The 13,746-nt window shown below is 40.0% G+C and overlaps 1 protein-coding gene across 1 annotated transcript in view; it reads left to right on the top strand.

Moving 5' to 3' along the window:
* The first annotated feature begins 671 nt into the window (after positions 1-671).
* The window catches only part of LOC131428669 (alkyldihydroxyacetonephosphate synthase-like), a 50,224-nt gene continuing 37,149 nt past the window's right edge, over positions 672-13,746 (top strand). Inside the window, exons 1-3 of the mRNA XM_058592714.1 lie at positions 672-1,994; positions 7,712-8,151; positions 9,739-9,938. Coding sequence (XP_058448697.1) covers positions 672-1,994; positions 7,712-8,151; positions 9,739-9,938 — 1,963 coding nt within the window. The remainder of the gene's footprint in view (positions 1,995-7,711; positions 8,152-9,738; positions 9,939-13,746) is intronic.

The raw sequence follows: 13,746 nt of genomic DNA on the forward strand, positions 1-13,746 counted from the left end.
CACCTTAAGAAACGTTACTTTACATTGTTGCTCTAATAGTCTAGTTAATCTGATCTAAGCAAATTGGTTTGAATCTTGAAACTCCGTAGTAAACAATTCTAAAAAAATAACAAACCGCATCTTCCAGGTGCAATACAAACTAATGACCCCTATCTACAGGGTCGTAGAATCTAAAACGGACAGAAGTCGGAACTGTTTGTATTCTATTATTAGGCAACGAAAAATTGCCAAATCATTCGTCAAATTGGTATACATTACCGTTAATTGACTTGTTCTTTCTTCATCAACAGTACGATCGTTTCGTACAAACTAATTGAAAGTGTTGAACGCCGTTCTTAAAAACAGTACGAATCCACTGCCAATCGAAACATACTTTGCTGTCTCAGTTCTGGTAGATGGATTTGGATCTAACCTCAGTCCATCCGTGCACCTGACAGAACGTGACTATCATTCTGTAAGTTTGGGATTCCAGTCGAAGCGAAACTAGGCGGATCAGAATAATTACATCGCAAGCATCGAAGCAACAATTAGATTACACCAGGACGCGTTGCCGTTTTAGTTTAGTTTACGATCGATTCAGTACGGATTAAACCTCTAACCGATTCGGTCGATCGGTCACAATCACGGTTGCAAACTAGAATTGAGCCTCAAACTTCTCAAAAAATAAAAAAATGAACACGCAGGAAGCGATTCAAATTACCAGTGTCTTCCCGAAACGCCGTCAGGATATGTTTCGATGGGACGGTTGGGGCTATAAGGATTGTCGATTTGTGATGCAGGACGGTGTGGCAACCTTCCAGGGGATGCGATATTCGATCGGTGGAAAAAAGTTGGGTAATCTAATGGTGTGGATTGAGGATATGTTTAAAATTGATGGCATTAAACCTAAGCCGGATGTGAAGCCCCCCACCGAATTTCCGGAACCGATTCGGAGCGAGGCGTTTTTGAATGATCTATCAAAAGCTGCGATAGACTGGTCCGAGGACGGGATGGATCGCGTGATGCGGTGTCACGGGCAAACCCTGACGGATGTGGAAAATTTGCGTAGGCACAAATTCACGCGACTTCCGGATTTGATTATTTGGCCGGTTTGTCACGAACAGGTGGTAAGCATTGTGGAACTGGCCACGATTCATAATGTGGCTTTGATTCCGGTCGGTGGAAACACTGCAGTCTCGTTGTCCTCGACGACGCCGAACATCACCGATCGAACGATTGCCGCCGTGGACATGACGCAGATGAACCGCTTGTTGTGGTTGTCCGAGGAAAATATGACGGCCTGTTTCGAGACCGGTATTGTGGGACAGGACATCGAAAGGGAGCTGAGGAAGCATGGGTTCACCCTTGGCCATGAACCAGATTCGCACGAGTTTTCCACTTTGGGTGGTTGGATTGCGACCCGAGCTTCTGGCATGAAAAAAAATCGCTACGGAAATATCGAAGACATCGTCGTCCGGACTAAGATGGTAACGGGAAATGGTCAGCTGGAGAAACAATTCACGGCTCCTCGTGTTTCGATTGGACCGGATTTTGATCACATTGTCTTCGGTTCGGAAGGAACGTACGGAATCGTAACGGAAGCTGTGGTCAAAATTCACTACGTTCCGGAAGTGCGCCATTACGGGTCGTTAGTTTTTGCCGATTTCGATACCGGAGTTAGTTTCCTACGGGAACTGTCGGATAAACAACTGCGACCGGCCAGCATCCGGTTGATCGACAACGTTCAGTTCAAGTGTGGAATGTTGCTTGATCCGACCGGCCAGTGGTACAGTGGATTGCTGGACATTGTGAAGCATTTTTATCTGACATTTTTCTGTGGATTTCGAATGGATCGTGTTGTGGCGGTGACGTTGCTGTTCGAAGGACAGGCACAAACCGTGGAGCACCACGAACAGGAAGTGTATGTCGTTGCGAAGAAATATGGTGGAATCAAGGGTGGTGAACATAATGGCCGAAAAGGATACTTGCTGACATTCCTAGCTGGTTACATGAGGGTGAGTTAAGAAAGTTGGGATTGGTAGTTAGGCAGTAAAGTAGTGGCTGTAAGTTTGTCAAAAGAAAATGGATTTGTGCTATGATTTATGTTTTGCATGGCGTTCATTAGAAACTCGTAATCGAATGTTATTTACGATTTTATTTTGCTTCAAACAACCTCTAACATGTAAACATAATTAGACAATCGAAAGTAACACCTAACTATAAAAGGAGGTCATTTGACAAGATTACATACTGCATCCGTTTCATTGTCTGATTCATCTGAACTTTAGTTTATGACTCAGGGTGGTGTTAACTCAATCGATGATCCACCGTAAATCGACCAGCCCCGACTTAATGCAATGTTTGTATCAAATGGATTCCAATATTACAGAAAAATTTTCGTTCCCTTGCGATCGACGTGTATTTAGTTTACGTTTTTTTTCAGTTTTATATGTTATAATTAACATTATCCGACCTTACCAATGATCCGTTTGTTTTATTTCTTACCGTTCGTATCCAACAAAATCCTGTGAGCGTGGTTTCATATGGCGCGCAGCAGAATATTTTTTCTATAGACGTTACTACTTAAAATAGTAATACAGGGTCCGGCACTCGAAGTGTAACCAATTAAAAAGGCCATAAATTCAGTTTGGAAAATTACTTTTACTTAATTCAAAGTACAAAATGTGTAAAAATAATACAAAATTCCGAATCAATTCACTTTTGCTCGATATGACCACCTTTTGCCTTGACTTGATGACTTGAGAGAGCGCAGGAGTTGCTTCGTTTGGCCGAAAGCGGTCAATTTCCGAACATTGTATTTTCTGACGAGAAAATTTTTCCAATTGAGCAATTCGTAAACTCTCAAAACGATAGGGTTTACTTGACCGACCGTTCATACGAGAATTTGAGTCATCGATTGGCCATCAGGAGGCAGTACCCGCAACAGATAATGGTTTGGGCCGCTGTAACCGCAGATGGGCGCTCTCCAATCGTTTTCATCGAGCCTGGCGTCAAGGTAAATGCGACATATTATCGGGAAAGTATTCTGGAGGTTGCTTTGAAGCCGCGGGCAGACAAACATTTCGGTGGCAGACCATGGACGTTTCAGCAGGACTCGGCACCGTCTCACAAAGCTCGAGTGAACCAAGAATGGCTGAAAAACAACGTTCCGAACTTCATCACGTCCACACAATGGCTCTTGAATTCACCAGATGCGAATCCAATGGATTATTCTCTTTGGGCCATTTTGGAGAGCAAAGTCCGAACTAAAAGATACACCAGTCTTGAGGCGCTGAAAAAAGTTATTGTCCGCGAGTGGGCCAAAATACCTGCAAGTCACATTCGGCCAAACGAAGCAATTCCTTCGCTCTCTCAAGTCATCAAGTCAAGGCAAAAGGTGGTCATATCGAGCAAAAGTGAATTGATTCTGAATTTTGTATTATTTTTACACATTTTGTACTTTGAATTAAGTAAAAGTAATTTTCCAAACTGAATTTACGGCCTTTTTAATTGGTTACACTTCGAGTGCCGGACCCTGTAATAAGAATAGAATGATTATTAATACCCAAACAGTCATTCTCCCTCATAAGACGTATTTTGCTTTATACGTCGAATTCCTTAAGGGTGAGATGAAAAATGATAATCTATAAATCTTGCAAGAAATATTACAGACGGTTTTATGAAAACAAGTTGAGGAAATGATTGGATAAACCAACGTCAATTTAAAACCCCACGAAAGGTTTAAATACAGTTCAGAGATAGGGCCTCAATCCGGAATACTTGATATATTTGAAGTATTTTGAATTATTTTCGAATTTAGAATGAGTGGTTACATACAATCCAATTCACATCCTCTCATTCTGCTACTAACGCAGAAAACGAATGCCGCTTTAATTTAAAACCCGGAAATAATTTGTATCTTCCTGGGTTTAACATAGTTAGGCTGGATCGAACCCACTCGGGCGGAGGAGATGTCGCTCTAGCCATCAGGAAAACTTTTGAATATACCATTCAACCACACTATCGAACATCTGTTATCGAAGCCGTCGGTATCGAGGTGTCTTCCGATGCTGGAAAAATTATTATTATTACCGCTTATTGTCCGACACAGTGCTATGACGGCAATGGGATGGCAAGGAAGTTTAAAAATGATCTTGCGAAGCTAACAAGAACCGACAATAAGTTCATCTTGGCTTGCGATTTAAACGCGAAACACGAGACATGGCGAAATATCCGTAGGAATAAAAATGGGTGTCTTCTTTTCGAGGATCTACAGCTGGGATATTACACTATCCACGCTCCGTATCAGCCGACATATCTTTCGCCTGCCGGCATCTCGTCCACCTTGGACATAGTTCTGTCGAACTTCGACTTGCTGAGCCAACCAGTTACAATAAACGATCTCAGCTCTGATCATTTTCCGGTTTCATTTCAAATCGGTGGTGATATTCAGCGCGGTGAACCGCAATCCAGAAAAAACTACCAATTATCCGTCAACGTAACAAAGTACGGCGCCAATTTCAACGGTCAGGCGATTTATCGAAAAAATACGTTGTATCGAAATTGTCTGAGCTGATCAGTTTTCGAGTGGATAATCTGAAAAACGAAAACTTTTCGTCAATGATCCAAAGGCTAGACCCGTTCTCGCGGCCTTTCTGGAAGGTGTCAAAGGTATTAAAGTCAAAACCGAAACAAATCCCTCCGTTTACTCAGAACAACGACATTCTGGTCAAACCGTTTGAAAAAGCGACCGCAATCGGCGAACACATGTTGCGCTCTTACAACCTAGGTAATTCCGTTGTCAGTCCCATGGAAGACGCAGTTCGAAAAACGATGTCCACATTGCGTAACACCCGCAGCTACGTTCTGGATAATGTTAAGGTTAAACCCGAACAAGTTGCCGCAACATTAAAAGCATCAAAAAACATGAAGGCGCCGGGCTTTGACTCGATTTTTAACCTTACATTGAAGAAACTCAGCCATCAGACCTACACCTTTATTGCCAATGTTTTCAACAGATGTCTCGATATAAACTACTTCCCCTCGGAGTGGAAAATCGACAAGGTTGTACCGTTACTCAAACCATCTAAAGATCCAACGAATCCCTCTAGCTATCGTCCCATTAGCCTTCTGTCGTCGCTAAGCAAGCTCTTCGAAAGACTCATCTTAGATCGTGTTCTGTTGCACATCGAAAACAACAAGATTTTCTTGCCCGAACAGTTCGGATTCAGAAAGGGCCATTCCACAACTCATCAGTTGCAAAGAGTAGTGAACATCATCGAACGTAACAAGCTCGTCGCAAAGTCTACAGCCATGGCTCTACTGGACGTCGAGAAGGCATTCGACAACGTCTGGCACGAAGGTCTCATCTACAAGATGTATCGCTACAACTTCCCAGTGTACCTCATCAAGATAGTACAAAACTATCTCAGTGGCAGAAGCTTCAAAGTCAGCGTGAACGGAACCCTGTCGAACGGGTTTGTTGTACCCGCCGGAGTACCGCAGGGTAGTATTCTCGGACCAGTATTGTACAACGTCTACACCTCGGATTTCCCTCGTCTTCCTGATGGTTGCCAGTTCTGCTTCTTCGCGGATGATACAGCTATCCTTTGCAAAGGAAGGGTCACAAAACATCTCACCAAAAAGCTGCAAAACTGCCTTGATTCCGTTGTCAGCTACATGAACACCTGGAAGATAAAAATTAACGCTTCCAAAACTCAGGCGATCCTGTTTCCATACAGACTATCTCAGCGACTCACTCCTACAGCTGATTGCAAGATTGTGGTTGATGGGCTCCCAATCGACTGGTCCAATGAGGTGGTCTACCTGGGGCTCACTTTTGATCGTAAACTACTTTTCCGCTCGCATGTCGATAAGATAAAATCTAAATGCTCCTTGCTCATCAAATGTCTCTACCCGTTAATCAAGAGAAGGTCATCTCTTATTCGCAAAAATAAGTTAGCTGTTTACACCCAGATCATCGCTCCAGTGTTTCAGTACGCGTTGCCAGTGTGGGGGAGGTGTGCCGTTACACATCGGAACAAAATCCAAGTGCTGCAGAACAGAGCCCTGAAAATGATTCTGGATCTTCCGTGGTTCACCAGGACTTCAACAGTTCATCAAATAGCAGACGTCACTACCGTCAACGAGAAACTAATTGCAGCCAATAGAAAATTCCAAGAAAAATGTGCAATCTCAGAATATCCTTTAATTAGTTCGCTATTTTAGTATTTGTTAGTAGTTTTAGTTTTGTTATATAAATCAAACTGTCTCTCAGTTAAACTGTTAAAATGAAATTTAATCAAAATTATTAACTAGTAAATTACCGTAAATTAAAAGATGAAAAGTAACACTACTACATCACTTGACATGTAACATCCTACAGAAATGTAACCAAAGAGAAACAATAAATATTTAATGTAAAAAAAAACAGAAGCTTTGCATTCACCTATGTTCCTTCAGGAGCCTAAACATCTCCCGAAAAGTTATTTCTATAATGCTCTTCCATAAAAATACCGGTGTTGGTATAATTTTAATTTAAATCGTACGCAGCTCAAACAATGAAGAAACCTCATCAGTTTCGCCGGGCGGGTGGGTAATATCAGAGACATAACTGGAGGACGCGAATACGAATAATACTGATATGTTTCATTCGCACTTCCGAATATCAATAATTGTTCTTATTAATTGATCGATTGTGTTAATTTTACAACTTGTACTGCCCTATTTCTTATTTGTCAGCTCTTATTTTTAAAGCTCCACCGCCACACATAGCACCGATGAAGCTATGGGAAAAAGGTAGCTAAATGTCGGCTGCATATAAATAATTAGAACTAAAGACTGTCCAAGAAACTATGGACGCAACCAAAAACCGCTGTCATTTCGCAATGGTTCAGATTCTGTCAATTTTTATGGCTGCGTCCTGTTGTTTACACTCTTCTCTAACCACTTGTGCAGTTGTTTATTCGTTTTCATTAGTTTGTTTCGAAATGCGTGAACTTTCAGCAGAACAACGTCGAAAAATTGTGTGCAAATGGTGCACAGAACGCGGACTGTCACTGAGAAAGATAGCAAAAATGGAAGGAGTGAGTGAAAGAGCCGTGCGAAATGCAATCAGGAAGTTCGGTGAGGATAACACCTTTGAGGATAAACCAAAAACGGGTCGAAAAAAGGTCCTGCTAACCCTCAGTTGGATAAACGTATACGGAAGGCGTTCGTGCAAAAGAAGGAGGAGTTAAACCAGTCAGAGATATCGATTGAAGTCGAAAAATTTGGTAAGAAAGCTATGGTCTGGCAAGCAATTTGTAGCTGCGGTAAGATTTCGAAACCCTTCATCACTACTGCTTCAATGAACAGCGAAATATACATTAAGGAATGTTTACAAAAACGACTTCTACACATGATTCTAAGCCACAAGGATCTGTTGTCTTCTGATCAGATCTTGCTTCTTGCTTGAATATCTAACACTTGTGAATTATTTATAGCGAAATCAAAGTGCGTCCATACTTTCTGGGACATTCTTTAGAACTACTAGAACAACAGTATTGAATAACTTTCGATCTTTTTTTTCTGCGGTATTGCTTCTTAAAGGCAACGAAAATATATTGTATCCGATTTTTTCACAATCCGTTGATTAAAAGTCGAGTAATCGGCAAAATAATATGGTACATTAGCCATAGTTTATAGCAACAAGCACAGTTCTAATTGCACCTTTTTTCCTGTCTCGCACTAGGATTTCGCCTGGGACATCAACATCGTCGGCGAATCGTTCGAGACATCCACTTCTTGGAGCAGATGCTGTTCTCTGACTGCCAATGTGAAGGCATGCATAGCGCGGGAGTGCCAAAAACGAGGCATCCAACACTTTGCAGTATCGAGCCGTGTAACGCAGAGCTACGACGACGGATGTTGCGTTTATTTTTATCTGTTGTTCAAACATCCGGACCAAGCGGTCGATTCGCTGAAGCTGTACCGGGAGATCGAAGAGGTGGCTCGGGATGAAATTTTGGCTTGCGGAGGAACGCTCTCCCACCATCACGGTGTTGGGAAACTCCGGAATCGCTGGTACCCGGCTTGCGTCTCCCAGACCGGTGTGGGTTTGTACAAAGCCATCAAGAAGGAGCTGGATCCGAAGAATATATTTGCAGCCGGGAACTTGCTACAGCAGGACCAGTGAATGGTGAGCGGATGTCGTTGGAAAGTAAATAAAAAATGAACGATTGTAATTGTTCTTAGATTTGTCCATCAGTTGGGCATCAGTTGTACGGTTTAGATTTAATAAGTTCACCTTAGATATTAAGCTAGTTGGGCAAACAATGGAAGGTTATAGCATAGTAAGTTAAAAGAATCAGTATATCAGTATATCCATCACTTATAACAAGTGCAACTTTTACTAAAATAAGTAAAATATGTAAACGCTTTAATACCTTATAAGAAGCACAGATAATCTACTCATATGAAAGAAAGCGAATTCAAAATAAAATAAACACACACACACACACACACACACACACACACACACAATTGGATCAATATGTGCAATTGATACTTAAATTCCATTCCCAAATTTGATCTGTTTCCAACTGTCTTCTGAAAGTTATTAACGATATGATGGCTTACCCACCTTTTGGATTCAGAAATAATTAAACGAATGTCCTAAATTCCTCGTAAGCCGCTTCATGAAATTTAGTTAGCTTTCTACCACCCTGAGAGACTTTTGTAGAATATTTCGAATACTACCTCTCTTAAATATCTTTATTGACATTTGATGCTGATTTTAAATGGAAGAAAACTTTTTCTGAAGCGTATTTGTGATATAACATATCAATTAAAATGTCCCAGGTCTGACAGAAAATCGCACTTTTTCCAAATTTCGACTTAGTTTATCAATGTATTCTTCTTGAAGAGCAACACATTTGTACAAATGGTGTTTCAAAATTTATGCACCATTTTTATAACACGATTTCTCTTTAGTCTCGAAAACGATTTAGTTTCTTCGATGACCTCATCATTCGATGCAAATCTCTTTCCAGAAAGCTTCTTTTTCAGATCCCAAATCCGAAAAATAGTTTTAGGGGTGGGGCCAAATCTGGTCAACATGATGAATTCGGCAGCTATTCGAATTTCCATTCATGGAATTTAGTCATCCTACCCAAGTACAAGTAACTCACGTCATTACACTTCAACGACAAGTAACTTATATTAAACTCTTTTATGGAACAAGTTGACGACATAACAACGTGCATCATAACTGCCATGTAACTTAGCCCGGTAGGTCCCAACGTGACCATATGGTAACGCAAAAGGCTGGTCGACTTTTTAATGTTTATCTCATCACGAACGCAACTAAATGTGACGAATAAGATAATTTAAGGTTGACAACACTTGTATCTTTCCATTGATATATAACAAACGTCATTGTGTGTTCAACTGTAAGCCAGACAAGACGTTGATTTTTTTGAAAGTAAAAAAAATATATGTTTTCCAAGTAAGTCATTATATTTTTTGTATATTTATGATCAGAATTTGATAAATTATATACCAAACGATAGATATTGAAATATACTTTAAGCATAAAACAAGTTTGGTGTAAATCTAAAATACGTTCGAAATGATATAATCTGTTAAAGTAATGCGTTACCATATGGTAACGTTGGGGCCTCTAGGGTCCGTGTTGAGGCGAACAAAAAAAAAACATTTTACGTGCACTTTTTCGTACAAATGCTTGTATGTTCTTGTATTTGTTTACACTTCAAACAGAAAATTGTTGTTGAACTATGCCGTCGACTATTTAGAACAACTAATCGAAGAAGACGAGGATGAAGATTTTATGCGAGATATTGATTGCATTTACATTGAACCTCCCGAAAATGACGGCAATATTAGTGGTGAAGACGAAGCCAATGAAAATGAAGGAGGTACAATCGATGCATTGTCACGCAATCAGTTGAATCCCTGTGGTGAGTTAGTTTTACGAAACGGTGTACACACTAAAACACTCAATATTAAAGAGGCACTAGAAAACGACAGTGAAATTGTTGAATATGTTCTCGTTGATGTTATGAATGAATCAGCATACAACTTATCAAATGATCAACCGTGTCAAATGATTGAGCATGCAATGGACTTTTCAAGTGGAAAAGATGAGCAAGAAATAGTAGTGGAAACTGTCCAATTGCCTGACATTGAGCCCTGGGTCAATCGATTGAGAAAAACATCTTCCATTCCATCGAACGTTCCGTTGCCCCCCTCAAACAAAGACACAACTTTCACGTGGCGAAAACAAGGCGAAAGCGATTCCATTCCAGTTTTTCCTGAACCGAAGTTCGACGATTGCCGTTATGTACAATCTCATGCTATTTGAACGATTTTTTTGACGATGATTTGCTGCAACATATTTGTGATTGCTCAGAACGATATTCCGTGCTGCATTTTCAGAAACCAGTCTCCATTACGGTTCCAGAGTTGCGTGCTTTCATCGGCATTCTATTGGTGACATGGATATAATACAGTTTCGAACATCAAAGCATACTGGAATAACTCAGCTGATCTCCGCAATGAAATAATATTTCAGACGATGCGACGCAACAGATTCCAAGAAATACTTTGAGTGCTACATTTTGGTTTTTTGAAAGCAAATTTTCTCTGTTTTTGTAAGCTTTGGCATACAAAAACAGAGAAAATTTGCTTTCAAAAAACCAAAGTTTGTTTCGCACACATACCGGTAAAAATTCGTCCGATTTTTAATACTTAGCATTCTTATAGAAGCTCAGATTCAACAATTTTGAAATATTAGGTTTTTTTCATAAATACGTTTATTTCATAGGCAATATACATAAGTTTTTCTTCGCCGTGGCATCCGCAATACATAATACTTTAAACCTAATACATTTCGAATATCATATTAGTATACTGGTATTCATTAGTAAATCTAAACACTGTTTTTATCAAGCGATTTGCTATTATAAATTACATTAAATAAAATACATTTCATTTCAGTAAAAACCATTCAAGCGAAGAGGTTGTGTTTCGATTGTACTGGCTCGTGAGTTAACGGCTGCTACCGAGACAATTCTAAGCTTCAGGTAGTTAAACTGCCCATAGCAAACGCAATATTCGGGGCGTTTCCCGACTGGAAAGCTAGCAACGAAGGCCATCCCGTTCATACGCACAGAGGTGTAGAGACACAGAGGTGCGAGAGCATAGAAGTGACGAGTCACAGAGGTGCCATCGCATAAAGGTGCGAAGACGAAGGGGTGCAAAGGCACAGAGGTGCTAAAGCAACCCAGTGCTGATCTACCAGGTACCAGAATTTGTACGCTGCGTAGGATCAAAAGAGACGGCATATATCGCGAGGTGCTACACTGCAAGCATCGCATTTGATCGCCACCAAGAGCAAAAGCACTGTACCTGGGGTCAGGTACAGCAAGTGCAGTGGTGTTCACAACGACGGCAGAGCAACTGAGATAGCAGTAAACGACAGAAGACTGCCAATTGGAAACAGCAAAAGACTGCCAATTGGAAATCGTTGGAAGAGCTTCACGTCGTTCTTCACGATAAAGGAACAGAGACATCAGCTACAAGGTAGATTTAATTTAATTTATTTTTTATTTCTTATATCTGAAATTTTACTAAACATAAGTTTTTATTTTGGTATTATTAATTTACAAAAAAAATTTAATGTAATGGATGATCTCATGGAAGATCATCCGAATCCGATTCCGGATACTAGTAAAAGTTTAAATACTCCGAGGGCTAAACATTATCCACAGGGTACCACTGGGCCATGGATAGTCTATCTTCGAAAAAAAGAAAAGATTTTAAACTTGATGCAAATTACAAAGGATTTGACATCACATTTCTCTGAAGTTAAAGAAATCTGTAAGGTTAATAGAGATAAAATTCGAGTTGTAGTTAACGACTTGAAACAGGCAAACGATATTGTAACCTGTAAATTATTTGCTATCGAATATCGAGTTTACATTCCATCGAAGGAGGTAGAAATTGACGGTGTTGTGACTGAAGCAAGTCTGACAGCAGATGATTTACTTAAAAATGGAGTTGGCCGTTTTAAAAACTCCATGCTTGAGGGAGTTAAGATACTCGAGTGCAAACAATTGTACTCAGCATCTATTGTCGATGGAAAAAAGTCTTATCGTCCCTCAGATTCGTTTCGCGTAACATTTGCCGGATCTGCATTGCCTAGCCATGTCTATATCGATAAAATTCGTCTTCCTGTTCGGCTTTTCGTACCGCATGTTATGAATTGCACGAACTGTAAAAAATTCGGACATACAGCTACTTACTGTAGTAATAAGTCCAAATGTATCAAATGTCAAGGGCCTCATAAGGATAATCTTTGCGATAAAGATGTTGAAAAATGTGTTTATTGTGGGGAAAGCCCTCATGATGATCTTTCAGTGTGCGCTGCATTTAAGCTGCGTAAAGACAAAATGAAGCTTTCTTTAAAAGCACGGTCTAAGCGCACATATGCAGAAATGCTCAAAACGGTCATACATGTCTCCCCTTTGGAAACCGAAAACGGTTTTTCAAATCTTGCGGAGCCAGAGGAATCTGACTCTGACGGAAATAGTGAAGATACCTCGTTTGTCACTCCTCAAGGGTCTGTTAAGAGGAGATTAACAAACCACAAAATACCAAAAAAGACACCTAAAATTATACCTTCAAAAAAAGATCCCCGTGTTAAAGCTAAAAAGCCAAATTTAAAACCAAAAACTGTGCCTCCTGGTTTGTCAAATTCACAAACCAATCCAGGAACTAGCTCAAGAAAAGACAATAATCCAGTGGGCTCCATTTCACATTCACCAACAGGATTACTGAAATTTTCGGAAATTGTAGAATGGATTTTCGCTGCATTCAATATTTCTGAACCTCTAAAGACCATCATAACAGCATTCCTTCCAATAGCTAGAACTTTTTTGAAACAGTTATCAGCTCAATGGCCAGCTCTTTCAGGTTTTGTATCATTTGATGGATAATTTATCATCCGCCGCAAATGATTCAATCACTGTCCTGCAGTGGAATTGTCGAAGCATCATGCCAAAACTTGATTCATTTAAAGTTTTGTTGCATAGTCAAAAATGTGATGTATTTGCTTTGTGCGAAACATGGCTTACATCAAACATAGCCTTAAATTTTAATGACTTTAACATTATACGTCTCGATAGAGACTCCCCGTATGGTGGAGTGCTTTTAGGAATTAAGAAATGTTATTCCTTTTATAGATTAAACATTCCTTCGACTTCTAGTATAGAAGTTGTTGCTTGTCAAATAAACATTAAAGGAAAGGACATTTGCATTGCTTCGGTATATATTCCTCCAAGAGCTCAAGTTGGACAACGACAGCTTAATGAAATTGTCGAAGCCCTTCCTGCTCCACGTTTGATTTTAGGAGATTTCAATTCGCACGGAATGATGTGGGGTTCCGTTTACAATGATAGCAGATCATCTCTAATATATAATATTTGCGACAATTTTAGCATGACGGTACTAAATATGGGTAGCATGACACGGATCCCAAGACCTCCTGCACGTCCAAGTGCATTAGATTTATCTCTTTGTTCGACTTCAATTCGACTAGATTGCACCTGGAAAGTATTTCCTGATTTACATGGTAGCGATCATTTACCAATCATCATCTCAATTAGCAGTAACAAAGGCATTGCTAATTCAGTTAATATTCCATATGATTTGACAAAAAATATTGACTGGATTAAATACCAAAGTAATATTTCAAGTGTCTTAACT

The sequence above is a fragment of the Malaya genurostris genome, chromosome 2, assembly GCF_030247185.1.
Source record: "Malaya genurostris strain Urasoe2022 chromosome 2, Malgen_1.1, whole genome shotgun sequence".
NCBI classification, from domain to species: domain Eukaryota; kingdom Metazoa; phylum Arthropoda; class Insecta; order Diptera; family Culicidae; genus Malaya; species Malaya genurostris.